A 24,379-nucleotide genomic window follows, 5' to 3' on the forward strand; every position below is an offset into this window, starting at 1 on the left:
ACACATCCACATGCACACACATATAAACACTTTTCAGGATAACCACATGTACACCTCGTAAAACACAAGTTCACAGTACAGTAACAATATCTTTTTTCTATCGCAGTCTTATTCAACTTGATTACATGGAGTTGAATCACAATTAATCTGTAATCTGAAAAGCATTATGTTCTCTTTCTTTCGTTTCTTATGAATTGATATGAATATACACAACCATTAAATGCACTGGAATCATTTCTGGAACTTGATTAATATAGTCCTAAATAAGGAACGTCTTCGTTGAGTTTTATCGGAAAGTACTCATGTCCTATTGTACGATTAAATATAAAGACTAACGATGGTCCAAATGACTAACCCTAAATATTTTTTAATACGCTTACGAGCATAAGAACTTATAATTACGAAATATTTAAAAACACATTAGACAAATTCGATGACAATATCACCTTATCATGAGCATGTCACGGCATATTTCGAAAATCATTCTTTATCTTTAAATTATTTTTTATCTGTAAACCATTCTTCGTCGAAAAGTATTCTTATCTTTCATAGTCAAGAAATATAATTGCAATAAAGTTATTTTTAGTAAATTGAAACTTCCAACTTCAAATGTTTCATTAGATTGAAACTCAAAATTAACAACTGTACATAAAATGCAGTATTCGAAATAGGTACCTGATGTTTGTAATTATCTTTTTATTCGACCGTGACCGATTTTGCCAGATTTCTCGGACAATCGACATTACACCCGCGAAGAACCGCAATATGGAAAGATAGAAGTTGCATTGGAATAACTGTAAGAATTCCTTGGAGGCAATCCACTGTTTTAGGCACTTCGAGAACTTTATCTGCAAACATTTTCGTTTCTTCATCTTCTTCTTCGCAGATAACGATCGGCTTACCACCTCGTGCTGTAACTTGTTGTAGAGCATTCATGCATTTCTGAAAATAATTAAAAATGATGTTACTAAAATGATTAATTGCAAAGAGAAGGTAAATTTATTAAAAATTCTACTTACCACGTAAACCGGGTCCCTCATAACGATCATTATCACGGGCATTGAATCATCTACAAGCGCCAATGGACCATGTTTCAGTTCACCTGCCATGATACCTTCACTATGCATATACGTCAATTCTTTAACTTTCTGTAAACAACAGAGTAACAAATCTCGATAAGAAAATTTAAAAATTAGCTTAAAAAATATGTTTAAAATTTATAACATACCAAAGCTCCCTCCATACACGTAGCAAAATTGTATCCCCTACCCATGATTAACAAAGACTTGTGTTGAAACAGAGACTTAGCTAATTCCTTAACTTTCTCATCAAGTTGAAGAACATGTCGAATGAGATTATCCAAATTCTTCAATCCTTCAATAATCTATGATATAAAAAAATTACATGTTACAATATATTTAAAATTGATTAAAACAGTTGATTTGAAAACTAATAGTACCTCCTGACGCCTATTACCAAGGGAGATTCTGTCCTCACTCATGACTAAAGCAAACATTACAAGAGAAATGAACTGAGAGGTATAAGCCTTTGTACTGGCAACACCAATCTCAGGACCAGCATTGATGTGAACACCACAGTGTGATTCACGACAAATGCTACTACCTACAGTATTAGTAATACCAACAATTAAGGCTCCACGACCTTTACAATAACGTAAAGCCATTAGCGTGTCTGCTGTTTCACCTATAAGACAAATAATAAAGGATGAACGATATCTTTTCGCGTAAATTGTCAAAGAAATTATTTACGCTATACCTGACTGTGAAATGAAGAAACAAACATCATCTCTGAATACTGGTGTGTTTCTGTCTAAGAAATCAGAAGCCAGCTCGACCATAACTGGCAGTTCAGTTAACTCTTCTAAAAGTTGTCTGGTAGCAATAGCAGAATGATAGCTTGTTCCACAACCAATAAGCATCAAACGCCGACATCTCTTGATCTCAGGAATGTAATCCTAATTACAGATTTATTAAACCCAATCCTTCTCAAAAAGAAGGAATTGTAAAAACCTTAAATTATTGCAAACTGACCTTAATACCTCCTAGGGTTACAGAGTTATCTCGGAAATTGAGACGTCCTCTCATAGTGTTCACCACCGATTCCGGCTGTTCAAAGATCTCCTTCTGCATGAAATATTCATAATTGCCTTTCATGATCTGCTGGATTTCCATCTTCAGGATGGTAATTTCTCTTGCATGAGGGTCGTCCATGCATCGGCGAAGTCTATGAATGCTGAGAGCACCGTTTTTCACGACTGCCACGTCATCGTCCTAAAGTTGGAAAAATTTAATGGTACTTATATCGTGACGTTCAAACGAAATTAACTAATAAGCAAAAATAAATATGTACCTCCAGGAATATAACGCGATTCGTGTGTTCGATTACAGCACTGGCGTCAGAAGCAAAGAAATATTCGACTTCTTTGTCCTCCAAAGGCTGGAACTCGGAAGTGCTCTCGCTGCGTGGTATCACCGGAAGTTCTGGGTTACGGCCATGTGGGCGGTGATCTGTTAAAAAGCAAAAATTAATTTCTTTGCACTGCTACCACGCATACATAGATCCATTATTTATATCATATATACATTTTATCAATCCGAGAATCCAATATGGTATACCTCATCTTTCTATAATTATTAATAGTCGACGGTATACGAAATTTAATTCAAAGAATTTCGAATTAATACGCGAAACTTCGTATTTGTATATGAAACTCAGACTCTTTGGATAAGAGGCGTGGCTGATACACCAAAAATAGCACTACGCACCATTAATGGTAAACAGCATTAAGAAATATGCATGATCGCTTGCGTAGTGCTATTTTCTTGTTTTTATAAGCCCCACACCAAATTAGCCGGGAACGTGATAAGTAATACGTATAAATCAGTTCGCGTTAACAGCAACGTCATTAATTATCCAGTATTCCGCTAATTAACGAACAACATTCAGTAAATAAATGTTGGTGGAGCGACGATAACAAAAGTGGCATAACTCGTAACAATACCGTAGTGATTGTAGTAACAAAGCGATTGGAAATGTACAATTGTTAACGTGTATAAGATGCGGCCTTATTAAAAATGACGACTGGCATTAAACAACCCCCAGACGGCTCAGTAGATAATCAAAAGAGAAAAAAAAGAAAAAAAGGAAAAACTGAAGGGCAGCCTAATGGAACACGAAAAGAATTTTTTTAATAGATGGTTAAAGAAAAAAAAGAAGAAGAAGTTCTGTTCAAATGTTGTCTTCGATATATATATGTGTGTGTGTGTGCGTGTTGTCTGTGTGTGTGTATATTATACGTATATTTATTCTACTCGTTTGACGATCTGCCTCCATACTGAAAGAAAAACGCATTTTGTATACGTACTGAAAAGCGAAGTAAGACACGTGCCACTTCCGTAAATTCCACAAGATAGCATGTTGCGATCCGATCCCAGCGGTTCGTGCTTATATACAAGACTAACACACAGCGTGTTTTTAAAGCGTGGCTATGAATGAATCAACGGCAAGCAGGAAGAAAAAGAGACATATATGACTATATGTATATATATATATATATATATATGACTAATTGTAAAGTCTTACCTTTGGTAGGTGTTTCACCTTCTGCTCAAATTTGGATGCAGGGGATGACGAAAAAAAGAACAAAATAATTAGCAAACAAGTAACGCAGTAATAACATCAATACAAAATACAGTGACGAACGTGAAAATAAATAGGAAAACACGTGATGCACACGCTAGATACAATAACTTTATAATTGAATCGTATAACGAAATCTAGCATGTATGGGAAATTTGAGAAAAGATGTTTGGTATATATATTTCATTATTTTCAAAGTTTTATTGCGACGAGATATTTTCGTTGAAAGATATTTGAAAAGGTATGTTGAACATCTTTTCGCAAATTTTGATATGAGATTGAACATGTATAGTCACAAAGCTACAAATGCATGTGGTTCTGCCGAGGACTTGGAAACAAATAAATTCTATTTGTGTGTGTTGCAAGATAAGACTAATTATATTTTTTATGAGAATGAACTTTTTGTTTTACTATCTTTTGCTATGTTTCGAAGCAGTTTAATGATTAATATACGAATAGCACAAATTTTTAGTGTTCCTTTAAAAGTTTTTTTCTTTTTTAGAACAGAGCCAATAATCTGTACAATATGAATCGAGCGAATAGACGAAAGCCAATATTATTTTTGTTAGAAAGAAGAAATGAAACACTCGAATACAGGAGATTTTATTAAAGAGTAAATTATATGTGTAAACATGATAGCTTGTAAAATAATGTCGCAAAAAGTATTCGTAAAACACATTTCAGAAATAAAAAGCGAAATTAATTTGCATGCATTTCTCACACAATGGACCTTTTACAGAATCTTCGTACGTATGTTTGTATCTTTGTATGAATACTTTGAATGAAAATATCTTGTGACAAAAATTTCTGAATAACAGTAAAATAGAAGGTCCAGCGTTGAGAAAGAAGTAAGATAAGTGTAGAGTAGTGTAGAGTAGTGTATATACCTTTGTTTACGCGTGGAGGTTCATCTGTTGAGACGAAAAGTTGGAGAATATAACCATTGGTGTTCATGCAAAAGAAACATCATATAGTATCTATATAAAACGTCATCACCGAGAAAGTATACATGCAGCGACTGTTTCGTCGGCGTTTAAGGGAACAAATAACAAATATAATTTTAATGAACAAGTATAAACAGCACTATTTTACAAAACAACATGCTACCTCATACTAACAATGTGCTAAGGTATAATAAAATATAATAGAATGCAACACCGAGTATCCAAACTATAACTACCATGAAAAAGAAAAAAATGTATGTATTTGATATGTACATTTATATGCATGTTTTCTCGATACGAACTAAACTATGCTATAAATGCAGTACAAATACTCATTTCAACAATGCCAATCAAAAGGAACTTATTTCGGATAACCAAAGTTCTACTGTAACGTCTAAAAATAAAACACTGGTTGCTCGTTTTAAGCAGCTAAGAAACAAAATCTAGTATTCAATTCCATGTTAAATACTTCTTACAAGATACTTTTAGCGTAAACAAGATACTTTGACATTAGTGTCATTTGTTTGTTAATCGTTGTTATTAAATAACAGTCTGTGTCAAATATTTAACATAAATCAGTATCGCTATTAAAAAACACAAAAGAAACAAAAAAAGATGATGATGAAATGATGCGACTTAGTATGTTGCTTCGAGATACACGTTAATTACTTAAAAGAATAGACAAGTTATAGATTGAAGATACATGCTATTAATATACCTCACATTTAATCCTTACAGTTGACACATAAAGAGACCATTAGTTATCGTAATAATATTTCCACCGTAGTTTTACTATATAGCAATCTTCTTGCAAGGAGAAAAAGAAGGATAATTATTATCTAACTATTCAAGAAAGATTCTGAATACTTATTCACCTTCTCTTTAGAAATAATAAAAATTTATAAAGAGCACATATTTCCAGTGCTCATACCAATGCTATCGACAGCACTTTAAATCATAGCCCTCGGCGCCCGAGCGACCAAAGATAGCCTTGTGATCTCTTCTACAGTTTAAACAAATCTCCGTACCTTTCTCCGTAATACGCTAATATTTCAATCAAAACGCGTGTAAATCGCTGCATTGAAACACGTTCGTCGACTTACCTTTTCCATACAGGATGGGTACATGGTCGGTAGCCAATCTCGTTTTTGTTTTAATACCCACGAGAAGTGGCGATCCTCTCCTCGTCGCTACGCATTGACCCCGAAAATATTTGCTCTTGAAGCAAAGAGCAAATGCACCTTCCTGGAATTTTATTTTTTTTATTACAAATATGTATTACATGGAATTTTTTGAGAGACAAAAGTCTTCTCTTATCTTATCTCTAGTATTATTTGTACAATTATCAATAATGATGACGTTATTACTCCCATTAGAAAGCGATAAGGTCTGCAGTCATTCAAAGAATCATGAATGGTAGTCTACCATCTAATCAACTAGTTATTGGCGATAATACTCACCAATTGTTGGACAACTTGCTCGACCAACTCGCGAAACGAAAGACCGTGTTGCTGTTCCCAAAGATGATAGATGAGTTTGGCGATTACTTCCGTGTCGGTTTCACTCTCAAAGGTGTAGCCCCTTTGCTGAAGCAATGTCTTTACTTCCTTGTAGTTTGTCACAATACCTTTATAGAAAACGTGACTTCACAAAACGGCGAGACAATTTCTATTAATTATAAAAAATTAAACGATATTCTCACCATTATGCACTACAACGAAGGCATCTTCTCTATCTGATCTTTGAGGGTGCGAGTTGACTTCTGATGGGACACCATGAGTCGCCCAACGAGTATGGGCAATACCCACATGGCTGTAGGTCTTCGATTCAAAATCAATATTAGTACCTAAAAAATAATGAATCATATTTCACTTTATCTTTAAATAAATTTTCCATTTATTACATTAAGATATGTTGCGTTAATTTAAATAGAAAGTGATGTCGTATCATACACTTACGATAAAATATCTCCTCCTCGAGAGCCTTGACCTTTCCCTGTTTTTTAATAATCAAGGTGTTCTTCTCATCGGCGCTATCAAGGGCGACACCTGAAAGGACATGAAACATTTTTGTTGAATTTGATTAGCTTTCTATTTCCAGGAACGCAAAAGTCGAATCTATTTAAAACGCAACCTCCTCGGTACTTTTCCCGATATCATTTCCCAAAAGAAGATTTTCGATAATGATTTCGATCGATGATTCATTCTTACCGGCCGAATCATAGCCTCGATACTCCAATCTCTTTAAGCCACCAACCAGTAACTCGAGGATTTCCTTTCTGCTCTTTGGCGTTAAATAGTTGACATACGCGAATATTCCTGAACAAAAGGAAAGAGATAAAATTAATTTTTCTATGGAATAAATTTTCGTTATATAAAAAAAATTCCGTAAATATTTTAAATCTTCGTTTCTTCGTATAATCCATATCGAAGTTAGTCATTGGAATGCGTTATTTAATAATCGCGTAACGTATCAGGCGATTAATTACCCTTTCTACTAATTTCCATTACCAACCTCTCTCTACGAGAAAGAAAGCGATAAACTTTCAATGTATTCAAAGATATGGCATTTTCTCTACTCCTTCCAACTTTTTTGCTTGCACCTTCACTGCTTGAAGGTCGTCGCGACGATAAAATGCGGAAACGATTCGATATATTAACCAGTTGTTCTCTTCGCCTCGGTGCTGCAACATGTATGTATTCGATGAATTCTTCGCATAACCCCAAATCACCTCGATAATGATCCTCAAAGTAATCTAACCTCGTGAGGTTTCTAATAAAATTTCATGCCTATATAAGCAACAGAAGACATCATAATATCGACCAGAGATATAAATAGTTACGCGAAATTATTCTCATAGCTATTTTTCCAAGATGAGCATTTCCAATAAATGAGGAATAATTACTTTTCTCAAATTCGTAACTAAATTCGTAACCAAATTCGTCAGCCATTTTAATGGACCATCCGATAAATTCCAAGAAACGTATGGACATCCACATTCTTTCATGCTTTCTTGACGCTTTAATCGCCCAAGCGAACAACTCGATTCGAAACTTTCGAATCGACTCAAAATTCCGATAGCCCCGCCTCGAAGGAGCACACGTATCGATACAACGGAGGTCCCTGTTCGAGGTCCCTGGTGCGGCATTGCAAAAATGCAAAAAGTCGTCGCCCGTGAACGAACCTACACATGGAGAAGAGGCGTGCGCGTGAAAACAGGTATAATTCACGATACATACGCATAGGTGAAAGGGAAAGCTCACGTACGTGTGATCGAACGAAATGTTCGTTAGAACCTTTACATTCGTTCGGCAATGGTGAATCCTCTGTACGTCCATCCTGTGCTTTGTCGTTCACGGTAGAGTAACGTGTGTCGAATATGCGTTCGATCACGAATCGATTCTGACCAATAGCAGCAGCAACATTGTACGGCGTTACATTAACGGACATATGATCCGCGATTCGATCGGTCGATATGCAATTCTATGCGCGCGCCGTCTTAGCGCGGGAATTTAAGAGTATCGAGTTTGAAACGATGACAACGTCATCGATTTAGAAAGGGATTGGCGTGATCAACTCGATAATCGTTTTTCACGATTTGGTTTCATGGAATGGTGGATTAGATTCGATGTTCAAGCAGATAGAAATTAACGTACACACGTTTACCATATAGGTATATACACGTGTGTTATCTTTTACTTCTCTCGGTCTATTTATGACAATTTGAATAATGTGAATAGTGTGTAAACATTACATTATATGATTATGAAACCGTTACTTATTTCCACTTGACTTCAGCAAATTCTGCGTGACGAAACATCGATATACGAGCGAATAAATACAAAATAGCACAGACAAACTTTGCTGATATTTCCTTCAGCTTTTATTCAATTCTCGAGAAGTTAAGGTAACCGAATTACTAAATTTCTAAATTTTTGCAATAGGTCCTGGCAAGAGGTTAACAGGAAATGAATTTGCAAAAATTATTTTTATATTATGTTGAAGAAAGTAGAAGTCTAGAAATATAAAAATTGCAAAAGAAATCAATTGCAACAAAGAGGTTATGTATAACCTGCTTAAAGATGTCGATGTCTGAGATAGCAAACTGCACTACCAACGACAAACGATTAGACATACTGCTTCTAATTCTTATCCGAAAGAAAACATGTTGCAATAAAACTAGATGAAAGGTTAAGAGAAAGCCACGCGTACAATCAACACACGTGCAAGAATGCCTCTTACTCACAAAAGAACATATGTATATGTACATTTGAGGAAAAGGAAAGTTCAATTTGAATGACCCTTATGGATACTTACATTATTATCATAATATATGTGAAAAAAATTAGAATAATCAGATTATGGTATGGGCAAAAATTAGCTACAAAGAGAAAATTAATATACACTTTATTCAAAATGAATGAACTTTATGAATTATGTTCAACTAATAAAAAATAAAATTAATATTTATGAATTGCAAGATATTACAAAATAATACTGCTGGTCACGCAACAAAAATTGTTTAAAAGCACTCCACAGAAAAAAATAATCGTATTTTAAAGTGGTCAACATAATTGGAAACTATTAGAAGCTATTATCGCATAATTATTCAGAAATACTAGAAATTTAAAAAGGTGTACAAAACAGGAATACTTTACCACGATTATAGATTGAAAAGTTATATAAATTTTTACTTAAAAACGTGATCGAAGTTGTAGAAAATAAGAGCGATTATACACATTATTAAGAGCATATAAAATTATATTTTGTTCATATTCATTATGAAATATATGTTCATTCATGGAGTGATACCATTTTATCTACTCATCTAAGTGTGTATTTATATTTCTTTACACAGAATTTGCTGAAATCTGGTAAATATAACTTGCGGCTTCATATTTGTATATATCATTCATTACTACAATGTGTGCAATTAAAGACAGCATGCGTGTGCTATCTTTCTATTTATGAGTGCATATACAAATCCACATCGACAAGTTTCATAATATGTGTATAATGACAGATGTGGTATATTTCGATAGTTATTCATGAGCGTAAAAGGTCTCTTCGCAAACAGTAAATATAGCTTTCATCAATATAATAAAAAGATAGTTATCTTTTTCTGATCGTTTGATATTCGTTCCTAAAATTATTTTATTTTTATAGTACGACATTAGTTCTCATAATTTTAAACAAAACACTTGATTATTATTATAATCGGTATTACGTACTAATTATTATCAGTTATCGTCAATTATTGTCAATTATTATAATTAATATTGCTATAATTATATTAATAGGACTGGATAAAAATAATATTTAATGGCCATTAAAAGTACGGATAAAATCAAGGAAATCCTATACCCATAATGTGACGGGATCTTAGATAGAACAAGATTCGTGAGATTCTATCTCTTCGAGAACAAAAATCGATCGTTCCGGGGTATTTAAATAAATGAACAGGTATTGTAAATCCTTTATCTGAATTGATACAAATCGATACACGCCGATTTTACCACTTCCGATGATGATTATCGAAGAACGAGATATATATCACGCCCGTGATAAAGTTTACGACGGCTAATAAATGTCCTGCAACTTACGTGTCGTTACGATATAACTAATTCGACGAACACCATACTGAACCTTTGAAAATAAAGTTTTCCATTTCTATCTACCATAATCGACTGCTTACGCTAGTTACGTTTCTCTTTTCAACTTCTTTCAGTTGCAGAACCTTATAATGACCATAAAAATAACAACGTCTATGCCTCTTTGTGACAACCAGATAGGATAAAAGCGGGATAGAACGAGAGAAAAATTGAAGATTTAACACGAACCGACACTAGGAGGAAACGAAAGCTCGTCAAATCTAATGTTCAAAAACATAAAGATAAGAGATTACCAAAGAGAAGCATGCAATTGGGATGACTTGATCACTGAACATACCACCCATCGTTAACGTGAAGAAACAGCCAAAGACGGCGTAAAGCGGGAAAAGGTATCACCAGTCGAAGAACTGTCACCATGGATGAACTTTAGAAAAGAGAATCGCGAGCGTATAATGCACTGGCTTGTAAGTGTAATTCGATTTCGTGTCAACCCGATACTAGACAATCGAACGGCCACGTCACGATTAGATTGTATTCTGCAATCGTCGATAAACGGATTTTCCGATAGAAGCATCTTATCGAATCTGTAAAATTAAAGCAAAAGTAGTTGAAAGGAAACTTATGATCTAGGAAAAAGGCATTTCCGCTATGATAAACACAATCCCAATTATCTCGCCTCAGCGATTTATCTTCTGTAATCAATAGCCTATTCCGTTTGCTTTTAACTTCATTTGTTGAAACTTCACGAGTTGATATTTTTTCTTATAATTGTTACGTGACGCTCGAGATAAGCGAAATTACTAAATAATCACTACAGGGGAAATTCAATTTTTAATAATTTATCAGATCGAATCTGTTGATAAGCGATTGATAACAATTATAAATTTAGACTCGTTCGATCTACTCTTAGCTATTTTCAGATATCAGTGAACTTTTTCTTTCATTTCCTCTGTAAGGAACGACGATTCCAGCTTGAGAACTAATTATGATGCGCTTGATATACGCGAAGAGAATCGAACGACTGGAATATGCGAACGAATAATCACGATGCAACCTGTGCCTGGTCTTCTTCGACCTACTGACACGAAACGACCCTATTAGCCCAGGAAATCGGCGAGAGATCACCTGGTGGTCATGCTAACGGTACACAAGCGATTCTAATACGATCCTCTTGATTTCCATAGACCTTGGAGTCGTGCGTGATCCCTCGACACGTGATACAGCTGATTCTTTCCTAGGTTCCATCTTTCGTTGCAACCGCAATTGGAACGAGACTGCTTCGTCGTTGTCTTTCACATTTTCTATTCGACTTACTCCGACTTTCATCGCTAATCTCGTCGAATCGATTTTTACAGATCCTCTTGCTTTTTTCTTCTGCATTATCGACACAATTAAGGTTGGCTGTAACAAAGTAACAACATGGTTCCGACTACGCGAAATGCGAATTTCGCAATCGAAAAGTAAAGGTGTTCGCCTTCGAGGTAAAGCCGTATCGCTTAAATCGGTGTAATAAAATGTTTGAAAAAGCAATTCGTAGTGCAGTTGTTCACCAGTGGAACCGAAAGAAACAAATGGAAAAAGAGACAAATGGGTGAAAGGGAAACCAGTGGACCAAAGCAGAGAAAGAGGAACCATAAACGAATTCCTGCACGAGCAAAACGGGTTATTTTCGTCGTGAGCCAAAGAAATTTTGCTCTTAGAATTCCATGGACGTAAACAAAAATCAGGTTCTGCTTCGTAGCGAGGTCACGTGTTTGAATTTCGTGAGGAAGGAAAAGGTAAACTGGTGTCGCATGGAGAAAGGACTCGTGAAATCCTACATGTTCGAGGATAAGGAGAAACTCGTCTGTTTCGCGCGTACACGCTATTAGCCGGAAATTAGCGATCGTAGCGATTTAAAAATGCCGATTACGCTATCCCGTTATACAAAGCGTTGATCAATCGAACAGCATTCGGTTTTGTCATATTCGTTACCTGTAACATAACCTATCCTATCGTTGGAATGCATCATACTCATCCTGGAAGAAGCTATTATCAGTCGATTTTCAAGAAATTATCAGTGAAAGAATATTACGCCGTGATAACAGAGAGAAAAATGAATGTAAAATGCTAGCAATGTATGAGCAGAGCAATCGGACCTTGAAAAATGTACCGATTCTTGGATGTCGTTTTATAATAAGACCCCGTCCTTGAGTGGATCAAGCAGGTTTATTACGTTATCTCGACCTGAAATACACACCCGAATTGTGTTTAAAGTAGCTCCGACTAAACAGAATAACAAACTTTCTACGATTTCCCAATTCGAATGGTAACAAAGATGTGATACGAGGTTAATAAGCCAATAAGAATAACATGAATAAATAACTTAAGGCTTCTAAGAAATCGTGTCAAAAAACTGTATTACAAGCTCGTTCAAATAATACCTTGCCTTTACACGATAACATCTGTCATTACTTTCTGATTCAAGTATTTACAAATTTAAATAGAAATACAAATTATAGATATTAATATCGCTAGAAAATAAATACTTAAACAATTCGAAACCTTGCGAAAAGTTTCTAAGACATTCTTGTTAAGAAACAGATACTAATGAAAGATTTTAAATGGCATTTTTACGCGCGTGTCCCTCTTCCAGCTGCTTCCCAATCCAAATTAGACTTCGTATTTTCATTTCTTAGATCTCGTCATTTAAAATTCTGAAAATTGTTGAAAACTGAATCGAGACTTTACGAAATTGCGACATGCGGTTTACCTTACGTCTTCTTTACAATCGTACAATTATTCCATCTGTCGTCGTTCGTTCGATACAACGAATTGTGCGAAAAATCGTATTTAACACGTGTTATTCGTATTTAAGCCCAACTCGCAATTTCTGAGGGATAATGTATGTCATGACAGTGTGTATAATCTCGTCTGTGTGCTGTGCAGCGTAGGTACACGAGGCCGCATCTAAATGTCACATGTAACTGTCCTGTAAAACGCTGCACCCTCTCACGCCGGCGTCAGGTTCGCCACGAGGGAACTTTCACTCGCTGTTGGTCGCGGGCACATCGGCACCGGTGTCAGTGTCGATAGCCGGGTTCGATTAGACGCTATTGTACATAAGAGCACGGGTGTCGGCGAAGTATCGTAAGGATATACCACGGGCTATGTAAACGTGGACCATTTTGTTCCGATAAACTTTCGATGAACTTTGAAGAGCGTGTTGCGGACACGAATGCTCGTTGAGTCACGTTGTCTCGTTGCGACACTCTACGGCAGTCCTGTTACCTGCTAGAACGTAACGCCGCGACTATATGCTTCCGTAATTTGGTGGAATGCAGTTTTGAAACGCGCATTTTGTAACTACGCCGACGAAACTGAATAGACGGCGAGACGATTAGGCAGATTAGTTTGAGGAAGCTCGAAAGTCTGAGTTTCGTGACTTTTCGTAGAACGCAGAATTCCATTAGGACTAATCAAGGGTGATCATTACCGTCTGGAACCATTAACGGCTTTGGGGCCAATTTAGAATTTCATGAGGTTCCACGATCGAGAAACTCCTTGCAAGAGAGACCTGTCTGCCAAAATAACGTTTCGAGATATCCATAGTTGAAATTCTTTTATTTGCAAACGAGCTGTACTGGTGACGAGTCTGTGCAATCGATATTGCATAAACTTTGTATTTTATGTAGAATACGGAAGTGATAAAGAATAGAGTATAAAAATGCGATATTTGAGAGAAGCAGCTATGTCGAGAACTACCCTTCTTTCAAAGAGTTTCTCGATTTACAAATCAAGGTCTTTTAAATTTTTCAAAATAAAGAATTACAGAGTACAATATATGTTAAATAGTTATTCGAATTCTAATTGGCCGTAAGATCTCTCATTTCTGGTCGCACCTATCTCTACCTGCAAAGTGTCGATGTCAATCGGCGACCAGGTGATTTCGCAATTTCGTAATCGAGAAGACTCTTTCTCCTTCTGCGACAATTCTCTCAGCGTTTCTCTCGTTTCGCAGTCTCCCTTCCAATGCAATCTCAACGCAACGCGACGATTCAATGAAAGCTAATCACCCATGAACATTGTGGTCTTCTTTCCATTAATTCGTTGCAGCGATTAAACGGATTAAGCTTCTGAGAGTATCGACGTGTTGATTCTATAACCATCGTGTTGACGAAGAGTGCAACTATTCTTTCATAGTTTTACCAATACAGGTACTCGCATATGCAGATTTTCCCGGTGTTCGTGGGATATTAAGCGCCAGGACGTAAACACCGAGGTCGTTGACCAGGTACGAACACAGCTCTTAATCGTTCTAGGGAAAATGGAAATGTAGGAGCTGTATCTGGAAAATGCGTTCGTGCCTGGAGAACGATATTACCTGGCAGCGTCGACGAAACGTACGACCTGCTTAAAATTAGTCAAAGGCCTGGGAACTATATTCATCGAGAGTCTATAGTCAGAGTCAAAAGGCATCTTCGCGTTTCTACGGCGTATCAAGAAGGTTAATTAATTATATTAAACATTCGCAATTGGATCTACGAGGCGTACGTACAAGCTTACGTATACCAAAGACGCGCAATTAGAGCTTCTATCACGCCTGCATTGCTCTCAGGGCACGGTTTGAATAATAATTACAAAAAAGCCGAAATTATTTAGAGAATAACAAAATTTCCATCGGCAGTTTTGAAATTGCATTAACCTAACGCTCGTGAACATCGATTCGCAGAAATACAACAACTCTGTTTATCTCTGTTTGTGGAAATGATAATTGCTCTCGTTAGATTAACGCGAATTAGAATAACTGTTTGTTCTCTTTTAATTAAGACTGCGTTTAGGTTAATTGACGACTGGCTACTTTTTTAACGTTACTTAACGAGGAAAGAGCGCTAAGTATATACAGGCATGTCGAATTCCCTTTCTTCGAATCGGGATCCAAGAGGCTGACTTTCGCCACAGCGTAAGCAATCAAGAGGAACAACGTATTACACGATGGAAGAGTGATGCAAAAAGCTTTCGTAACTCTTGTCCTATGTCTTTCCTCTTCACAATGTGCAATTGACGTCAAATTTTCGGTAGGTCGCTTCTTACAGCTCGGGGAAAATGAATTCCAATGTCGTAAGCGTTTCCAGAAAGTAAACATTGGTTATGTGTAACTAATATCATTAACATTTATAAACAATCGTTAATGTGTAATGTAAAAGGTAACAGAAAATAGTAAAAGATAAAATTAATCTTTCTTTTCATTTTTACCTTTCTTGTGTTTTCAAAATTATTTTTACCAAAATTAAGGTATCCTAGTGAATTTTCTCTCCTTTTCTAAAACTGTTCAGTTGTTGCACGAATTTCCTTGAGGCAGATTTGTAGAAAGAAAGCAGTGAAACATTGGTATCCCCAAGGTTACCACGAGTAAAAAGGTGGACCGTTAATTTCCTCCATCGAGGTGAATGGCAATGCAGCGCGCATTCCCAAAACGCTTATCAAGGACCATGAAAATCTATGTATTTGTTCGTCGACATAAGATCGTATTTTAGTATAGGATATTCTATTCACTTTTACTCCGGACTTTTATTTAACCTGTTACTTTATCCAATATGATAACATTTATTCTAAATTATCATCAGATTCCAACATATTTTAAAATTCTTTATATTGTTATACCATTTCTATTTAATGATGTTATCTTACCAATTGCGGTTCTTCCATTCCGCTTATCAGAAAAAAATTTTGGACCGGCCTTGGAATTGGTATTGGTATAAAAATGCGACAATAGATCTTGGCAATCGATTGAAGTTCTATATGCTAACGTATTATGCAGATAAAAGCAATAAAAATTCCTATTATGCGATAAAAATTCTTTGTTAAAATAGATGTTTATTCGCTTCATAACTTTGATAAAAGTACATCAACGTTATAATTCACTAAATCGGGACATGTATTAAAAGTATATATGTATTTTGTAATACCTACAGAACTTTTCGTCCCACACAAATTCTTTTGTAAAAATGAAATAAAACAAAACGAAATTCCACTACGTATATCGGTTTCTTTCTTTTAGAAACGAAAAATCTAAAACGCGCGAAATATATCGCGTTTTGATATTTCGATTCACTATGTGTTTAAAATTAGTAGATATATCAACAACCTTTAATTTGCTGCCTTTGAACAACGTTTACATGAGCAAATGCGAAAATTAGATGTGCCAGATGTTGAGTTGACTAGAGCACCGGAAGAATCACGCCGGTGGCGCGTTTACGTAGAACGAAATCTTATGCTGCACTCAAATGATCTGTCAATTGGACTTTTTACTAGAATTATATGGTTATACACTTTCACCGTAGAAATTTTCTCGAACGATATATCGATACAATCGACCCATACAAGGAATAGATTAAAACGAGAAACGTAAAGTAGAAAGCATCGTTTACTCACCGCACATGTTGTTTAAGTCGTCGAATACCCGCCACGTAAGTTAATAAGATTGGACACAAAATGGAAAGTAATCAGAATGTCACTAGCTCGCTCCGTGATGCTCTCAGCTACTGTGAAGCACGGTCTGAGCCACGCTACAGTGTGCTCCTACTTCTTATGATATGAGATTTTGCATGGGTGTGGGTACAATCACATCTATAACAAATTCGTATGTGTGCGTAACACGGTCTGGCACAAGCCATTGACAGTAGGCGCATCGTCTGCACGCTGAAGTATCGTACTACACTAAGAATTTCGATATGTTGACTATACGATAAAAAGTCGTTGTTTTCCTAATTGTCACATACAGGAAACACTTTGTAAATGCAAATAGCACTCAAGTATCAAAGAATGTGAAATTAGAATAAAATATATCGATGAAAACTATTATTATATTGTGAAACACACTTTGAATATTACTCATAATTCATAAATGACCAAATTATCAACATTATCTTTCTTCTTTAGCTCCGTTTCTTAATTACAAAAATAATAACGTAAATTTTGTAGTTTAACACATTCGATACGTAGTAGAAATGGTTGAAACACTGAAATGTTTGGAATCGACCCTTGTTGACTTAGTGGTTATCCACAGTGTTACTACAGAAGATAGATTGCGCTATCTGTCGATACAACTACGTATCAAGAACTTGTATGTTGAGTTTCTGAAATTTTTAACATTTTTATTTTTATCGTTGAATATATTATCGGTATTAATGTATATAATAAGATATAAAAAGTGATAAATTATAAAAAAAGAATTTTAGCAATCTAAAACATCGTTCACAGTTTCTTATGAAATGTTCAATGGTGATACTTGATTGGACATTTCTGTTCGCGCCTTATAATTTAACGGGTCTACATGAGTACGTAATAATTGGAGTGTTGTGCCAAATCATACTGACTATAATAAAGAATAAGAAATATAAGAAAGCTATGTATTCATTGATTGGCACAGTTTTATTATAAATAGTATCTCATTGGATTAAAGTGTAATTATTTCTATTTGAATTAAATTGTCATCCAATATATTCTGTGATATCAATTCCTTGTTATTCCATATATTCTTGGTAATTTTCTTTCGACTCAGGTATAGATAATATAAAAAAGTATTAAAAAAATGAAGTTATATAACACGTAATAGAACAATAGGTTTGAGTTTTTCACGATAAAGTAATATTTTAAAAAGTTAGCGAGATTTTCGTAGTGACTTCGAATGTAATCTAACAAACAAGGAAGGAAACTTTACTAACATTACATTAAGTGTGTCAAGAGGAGTTTAAAATAATTGAAAATTGGTGACATCCGACATTCTGTCACAATTAATGATCGGTTCGATATATGAGAAGCTATAATGAAGTCATAAACATGTTTGCATTAGGTACAACAATGGTATTGATGGAAATATTGCGTGAATGTAATATATTGCATATCATTTGAGCAAAAATAAATGTAAAAGGGTGTTTATCTTGATTCTAAAATATATTAATTGTTTCGTAATATAAAGGGCAAACTAACTAGAAATCGTAACGATTTCAAGATAGCTGTCAAACATGACTTTTTTTAATATGAAAGTAACGCTATGAATGAAGAAAATTGCTCTTAATATCAGAGAAAGTGAAAATATAATTACAAATTTTTACACCTTTCACAATATAATGTTCTTCATGAACGAGTAATACATTTCATACAAGTATTTTACAGACAACCTTATAACCTTTTGACACATTATGGCAAATGCAGGTGATTCTATTACATGTGGGGGTTTTTCGTTTTATAATAATTTTGATTCAGCTAATTTAGCAAAAGTTGAATTGGTAAAAGTGCCAGAAACTTTTGAGAAGGGTAATATTCATTTTTTGATGTTCTGTACCTTTTTATGCTCTGCATTAGCATATAATTGATAATTTTGTATTTAATTGCCTTTAGATGGTTGTGAAACAGAAAATAAATCATGTAAAAGCTCAAACTCCGAAGACACAACAGATTATGAATTTAACTTATGGACAAAACATGATTGTCATGGAACACAATTTCAAAACAACAATAGAACATGGTTTTATTTTGGTGTTAAAGCTAGTACTCCAGGAGCCTATGTTAAATTCAATATAGTTAATTTGAATAAACAAGTTAAAATGTTTAGTCAAGGAATGTGTCCAGTTTTTAAAATTATACCTGGTCATCTGCATTGGGAACGGATACGTGATAGACCTACTTACACTGTAATCTTTAGATATATTAAATACAACAATGATTTTTTATATCCTTAAGGCTCTACATAAATTTATAATATTTCAGTTGGATCAAAAAGGAAGTGATTTTACATTGTCATTCGTTTATGTTACTCCTGAAAATTCGAAAGCTATAACATACTTTGCATTCACTTATCCTTTCTCTTACACGGATCTACAAAATTATTTAAAAAGAATCGAAACAAGAATCTCAAAGCGAAATATAACATCTGTTGATGATGTCTATTATAACAGAGAATGTGCAATCAAATCTTTGGAGGGACGAAGAATGGATCTATTAACAATAAGTTCATTTCATAACATATCAACAGAGAGAGAAGATAGACTGAATAACATGTTTCCTGAAAAAAATGAGGAAAGACCTTTTAAATTTTGGGATAAGAAAGTACATAATTTGTTTTGAATTTTATATCAAAATAACAGAATTAAAATTGCATATATATAAAATAAGTACTTTTATATTAAAATTCTTAGATAATTTTCATTAGTGCAAGGGTCCATCCAGGAGAAACACCATCTAGTTTTGTTTTTAATGGTTTCCTTAATTTCCTTGTAAATCGTGAAGATCACATTGCAATTAATCTTCGCCGCCTTTATGTGTTCAAATTGATACCAATGCTCAATCCCGATGGTGTAGTCAGAGGTCATTATCGAATGGATACTAGAGGAATAAATCTCAATAGGGTATATCTCAATCCTTCTTTAAAGGATCATCCAACAATATATGCTGCAAGAAATTTAATAAGGTAAAAAAGGCATTATTAGTTTAATATTCAAGTGTTACAATGAAAATGAAATTGATGAATGGTATCATTGTTAAGGTATTATCATCATACGTACCAGTTGCCAAAAGAGGATGAGATTTCAAGTATGTGTTTAGGAAATGGTGAAAATACTTTAACTATTATTGATTCTTCTTGCGCAATTGCAAACATAGTACGTGACACCACAACAAGATTACTTCAACAGGTAACAGAAAATGCAGTTTCACTAATTTTTATTTAAAGAATTAGTATTTTTCAAATATTAATATTTTTGCATGTAAATATTAACATATACTAATCCATATGTAAAGAAAGTAAGCACTAACTAACTATTTTAACAATAGGTAACACTTATGACTTTAGATGAAAAACGTAAAGATCAACAGGAAATTTTTCAGGAATGCGCATTATCAAAAACGAATTTGGATGACATGCCTCAGGGTATGATATTTAGACTTGAATTATTGAACGTGATCAGCAAAATTCTTTTATTTAATTATTCACGTTATGTGAAGGTGGTGGAGAAGGCCTGTGTAATAAATCAGAAGAAAGTAATAATTCTGTAGAACTTAAATCTGATAAAAAAACTTATTCAGCTGTTGGCATAGGACAGTTACCTAAAGAAGACTCTGGATTGTATCTGTATATTGATCTTCATGGTCATGCCTCTAAGAAAGGTGTTTTCATGTATGGAAATTACTTTGATAATGTAGAAGACACAATAACATGTATGCTTCTACCGAAATTAATGTCTATTAACAATCCAAATTTCCATTTTACTTCATGTAATTTTACGGAAAGAAATATGTATATTATGTATGTCTTATTACTATTATTAAAGTAATAAATTACTTAATTAATATATTTCATGCAAAAGATTTATTTTTGTAGAGATAAAAGAGATGGTATGTCAAGAGAAGGATCTGGTCGAGTAGCTGTATATAAACTTACTGGACTAGTACGTAGTTATACGCTCGAGTGTAACTATAATTCTGGACGTCTGGTAAATACATTACCTGGGAGAATTCGTGATGGTGTAAACAAAACTGTGACTCATATGTTTCTTCCACCAAAGTATACTCCAGCAGTTTTTGAAGCGGTGAAGTGTTTCACTATTTTTTATCCAAAATTTTTTATTAAATAAGTAACCACGACCTATTTGACTATTTTTACAGGTTGGAGCAGCATTAGGTCCTTCAATTCTTGACCTTACAAATAATAATCCTAACAGTCGACTGCCAAATAGCCAATACCGCTCTTTAAGAGGTGTAAAGTCTTATTTAAAATTAGCATATGTGAACAATCTATCCTCGCCTAACGGCAAATCTCTGCATAAGGTAAATTTTGATGTAAATAATGAGAGTGAATTTTCCGCTGTTAATATAAGACGGTGTGTACTCTCTTAATTCATAATACCATTAACTTGGTATGGTTTCATATATTAATACCAAGACACATTAGTGCCTCAAAAAATTGCACACTCTATTGTTTGTTAAAAATGTGGGAGAGAGATTTTGTATACATACAAATTGTATATTATTTTAATTTAATAGTGTGAAACTATGAATTTCTTACTATAGGTTGGATTTGTTCTTATTTTATAATATTACGATATTGTAAATGATAAATTTTTATGATAGTAATGTATTAGATATTTAATACATTTTAAATATGCGACTAATATAAATCTTGTAAAATTTGTATTATGTTGAACTAATGGGTCTTCCAATCTAATACATATGTATGCATGACAATAATATTTGGTATACTTTTATATAAAGGTTTATGAAAAAACTGTTTGTCTACTCTTTTTTATAAATTTATTATGTAATTTAATCGTAATTACAAGTGTGTATAAAATGCAATTTTTTACAATTCAGAAGTTGCGTTTATTATATTAACAAATATATATTATGTATATACATGGTTTTTTTACTGCTTAGTAGTGTTTTTATAATTCAAGACTGTACAATTTTTTTTATTGTTTTAGATTAAAACTAAGTAATAGAATATAAAATATTCACTGTTAATGCTTATACTTTTAGCAAAAAAATACATTCTTTTTTTATTTTCTTTAGACCATTTTTAACGCACTATGCTTCTGGTGACAATAGATAAGTACACTTACAGTAGTAGTACATGCACTTAAGAATTATTTCATGGATCAGCATAGTAATAAGAAATACACACATGTGTAATTAATGATGTCTATTTCTTTAGCAAAAAAGCAGAACATAGCAGTTTAGATGATTCACCATAAATCTCTGGCTGATGGAGTCATTTTTAGCAGATTTTCAAAATAGAATTTGGTATTAAAATTAATAAAAACTTGTATTTTATTTCATAACTAACAAAATGAATGGCAATAATTGCAATAATTGCAAATTTTTTATTTACTGCTCATACAGCTTAAAGTGATAGAATTGACTGTTTTATGTATTTCTTTGCTATTTAAAGAAAAAGATTTAAAATACATGTACCTATTAAAACATAAATATGGATGTATGTTATACTATCATATATAAAGTTATTATTAAAAGTAGATAAATAACATTGCTTCACTTGAGGAGCATAGAAAGACTTATACAATATTTATTGTCATGCTTTCTATTAATTGAATGTAAATGTCGTTACTGATTGAAGGGAGTGTTATGTATAAATTCATGTATACAAGTTTTATAATGTATCCTATTTTACACACATGTGTACACACACACATGAATACACATACATGTCCCATTGTTTTAATAAATCTATAGTATTTTTAGCAATAATTTATTTACCTTATTTTTATTTTATTCCTGGTAATCCTTAGTCCCAAGTATCATATTAATTATTACAATTTATGTGTTTTTAATATATTAAACATTTCATTTAAAAATTACTATGTGGATTAGGTTTTCAATCAAAAATCAAATGAAAATGTTGAATGAACTGTCATTGTTTTATCAATAATACTAAATATTTGTTTGTGTCCTCAATCCATCACTATTCAAGAAGTATTATTTGCCTACCTTTCCTTACTCTAATATAATCATAAACTTGTTGGGGCAAACGATTGAAAAAAAGTAAGAGAAAATCAATCTCTCTCTCACAAATTATTTAATATATAATGTTTATTATATTGTATTTATTTTCTTATTTGCGCTTTTATTCACAGGATGATAATAATATCATACCCTCAGATTCTTATAATTTAAAAGAAATTGAATCTCAAATAAGTAACTCATCTGTTGCATTAAAAAACTCAATGAAAAATGAAACGAATTTTGTAAAAAAGCCATGCATTATTCGTCGTACTACGTCTCTTTATACCGCAGTGAAAAGAATAAAAAATAATAAAAAGACTCGACAATCTGTAACTCGTAGACCGCTAAAAAATCAATGTGTTAATAATATCGAAAGCAGTCCGAAAATTCCTGTGATTGGACCAAAAAATATCGTAAAATCATTTTTAAAAACTTCAGAAAACAGCTTGAAAAATACTTGTTTTGGATGTATCAACGATTCTTCAGAAATGAGAGATATTCAATATGCAAATAAAAAATTAACAACAAACAAATTCTCAAAATTGACATTGTCCTCTGAAGAAACAGCAATCGTAAAACATGGAGCGAAAAGATTGAAAATTATTTCCTTGAAAGTAAACAAAGGAAGACCAGAAATTGGAGAGTCGTCCAACATCGTCCCTGACGCCACAAAATCACCTTCAAAAGCGTTGCTTTTGTCCAATAAACAAAATATAAAAGGAAATTCAAAAATAATAAGAAATTATTACCATAAAATAGAATAAAACAAATCGAAGTCTTCCAAATCGAAAGAATCAGTAGAAATAGTATAGTAATTGAAGACTTAATCATGTAACAAAAGTGCAAAAAAATATTTATTATAAATTAGCCCTTAAAGCATGTTGCTGTAGAAAAGTAATGTTTTAGTGATCAGTTGCTGCTTTATAATTCTTTTAGATGGATACTTTAAATATAAAAAATTATGTACGCTGAGCGTGGAAATTCTGTAAATTATTTAATTAACATATGTAAGGAAAGATATAAAGTGATTTGTCGTGTTGTTAAAAAAGTGAGATATATATTGTTTTTTCCATTTTTAAAATAGAAAATTTAAATGTGTTATGTTTGTAAACGATGTAAAATATGAATATTAATTTCGAGGATTAGATTCTAATAATGTATTTATATGTTTAAGTTGCCTACTATGTCAAATTAATTTTAGTAACCATACATATATACATATAAATTTTTAAATGTTATGTTATTTCTGTAAAAAGAAACAAATAAACGCTAATGTACAACCTTAAACTATCAATAACATTTTCAACATTTCTAAAAAATCAAATACTAGAAGAAATTAAGAATATATCGATTATAGATCACATTGAGTTGCTTCGATTATTTTCGACTTGATTCGGAATAGTTCGGTGTGTCATATGGCATGTGTGACATACCCCTTCTCCTTGTAAGTCAGTCGCTTTCGCGTCGTCGTTCTATTCATTTAGGTGTGTATAAATTCAATCGAACATTACGGTTGTGCAAGTATTATTGTTTTAGTAAGTGGTGTTTAAAAGACACATATAGCCATTAAAATATATTCAATAAACGTGTTTTGTGTGTAATTCGTAATAAAGAGTGCATTCAAAATGAGCGCCATCAGCGACATTAGGAGCTACGCACTTTTCG

At 33.4% G+C, this 24,379-nt stretch overlaps 4 protein-coding genes across 10 annotated transcripts in view; 2 read left to right on the forward strand and 2 right to left on the reverse strand.

Moving 5' to 3' along the window:
- Positions 1–680: 680 nt before the first annotated feature.
- Positions 681–17,026, reverse strand: Gfat2 (glucosamine-fructose-6-phosphate aminotransferase 2). 6 transcript variants are annotated; one of them, XM_017910461.1, is made up of 15 exons: positions 16,631–17,026; positions 6,815–6,922; positions 6,563–6,652; positions 6,307–6,450; positions 6,065–6,231; positions 5,708–5,849; positions 4,548–4,571; positions 3,604–3,624; positions 2,371–2,528; positions 2,052–2,291; positions 1,777–1,975; positions 1,460–1,704; positions 1,229–1,384; positions 1,020–1,148; positions 681–942 (listed from the first exon to the last, which is right to left on the reverse strand). In XM_017910461.1, the coding sequence occupies exons 1-15, from the start codon at positions 16,635–16,637 to the stop codon at positions 697–699; spliced, it is 2,076 nt and encodes a 691-aa protein (XP_017765950.1). In that variant the 5' UTR covers positions 16,638–17,026; the 3' UTR covers positions 681–696. The 6 variants fall into 6 exon arrangements, with proteins under 6 accessions (XP_017765950.1, XP_017765949.1, XP_017765952.1 ...); XM_017910460.1 differs by lacking the exon at positions 16,631–17,026 and adding an exon at positions 10,554–10,849 and having other exon boundaries at positions 697–942; XM_017910463.1 differs by lacking the exon at positions 4,548–4,571 and having other exon boundaries at positions 697–942.
- Positions 7,233–8,120, reverse strand: LOC108554995 (uncharacterized). Of its 2 annotated transcripts, XM_017910468.1 has the most exons (3): positions 7,872–8,120; positions 7,510–7,788; positions 7,233–7,393 (listed from the first exon to the last, which is right to left on the reverse strand). In XM_017910468.1, the coding sequence occupies exons 1-3, from the start codon at positions 8,052–8,054 to the stop codon at positions 7,388–7,390; spliced, it is 468 nt and encodes a 155-aa protein (XP_017765957.1). In that variant the 5' UTR covers positions 8,055–8,120; the 3' UTR covers positions 7,233–7,387. The 2 variants fall into 2 exon arrangements, with proteins under 2 accessions (XP_017765957.1, XP_017765956.1); XM_017910467.1 differs by having other exon boundaries at positions 7,233–7,788.
- Positions 17,027–17,725: 699 nt separating the features above from the next.
- LOC108554945 (cytosolic carboxypeptidase-like protein 5) lies at positions 17,726–23,478 on the forward strand. The gene is made up of 11 exons (XM_017910367.1): positions 17,726–17,759; positions 18,374–18,514; positions 18,599–18,891; positions 18,968–19,306; positions 19,396–19,667; positions 19,743–19,890; positions 20,030–20,126; positions 20,201–20,501; positions 20,577–20,784; positions 20,861–21,022; positions 22,846–23,478. Exons 2-11 carry the CDS (start codon positions 18,400–18,402, stop codon positions 23,476–23,478), a joined length of 2,568 nt encoding a protein of 855 aa, XP_017765856.1. The 5' UTR covers positions 17,726–17,759; positions 18,374–18,399.
- Positions 23,479–24,182: 704 nt separating this feature from the next.
- bou (glycosylphosphatidylinositol anchored membrane protein boudin) overlaps positions 24,183–24,379 on the forward strand; it is a 2,901-nt gene continuing 2,704 nt past the window's right edge. The window contains exon 1 of the mRNA XM_017910391.1: positions 24,183–24,379. Within this exon, the coding sequence (XP_017765880.1) occupies positions 24,340–24,379 (40 nt within the window). The 5' untranslated portion in view covers positions 24,183–24,339.

This window comes from Eufriesea mexicana, unplaced genomic scaffold (genome assembly GCF_001483705.2).
Source record: "Eufriesea mexicana isolate 0111107269 unplaced genomic scaffold, ASM148370v2 scaffold100, whole genome shotgun sequence".
NCBI classification, from domain to species: domain Eukaryota; kingdom Metazoa; phylum Arthropoda; class Insecta; order Hymenoptera; family Apidae; genus Eufriesea; species Eufriesea mexicana.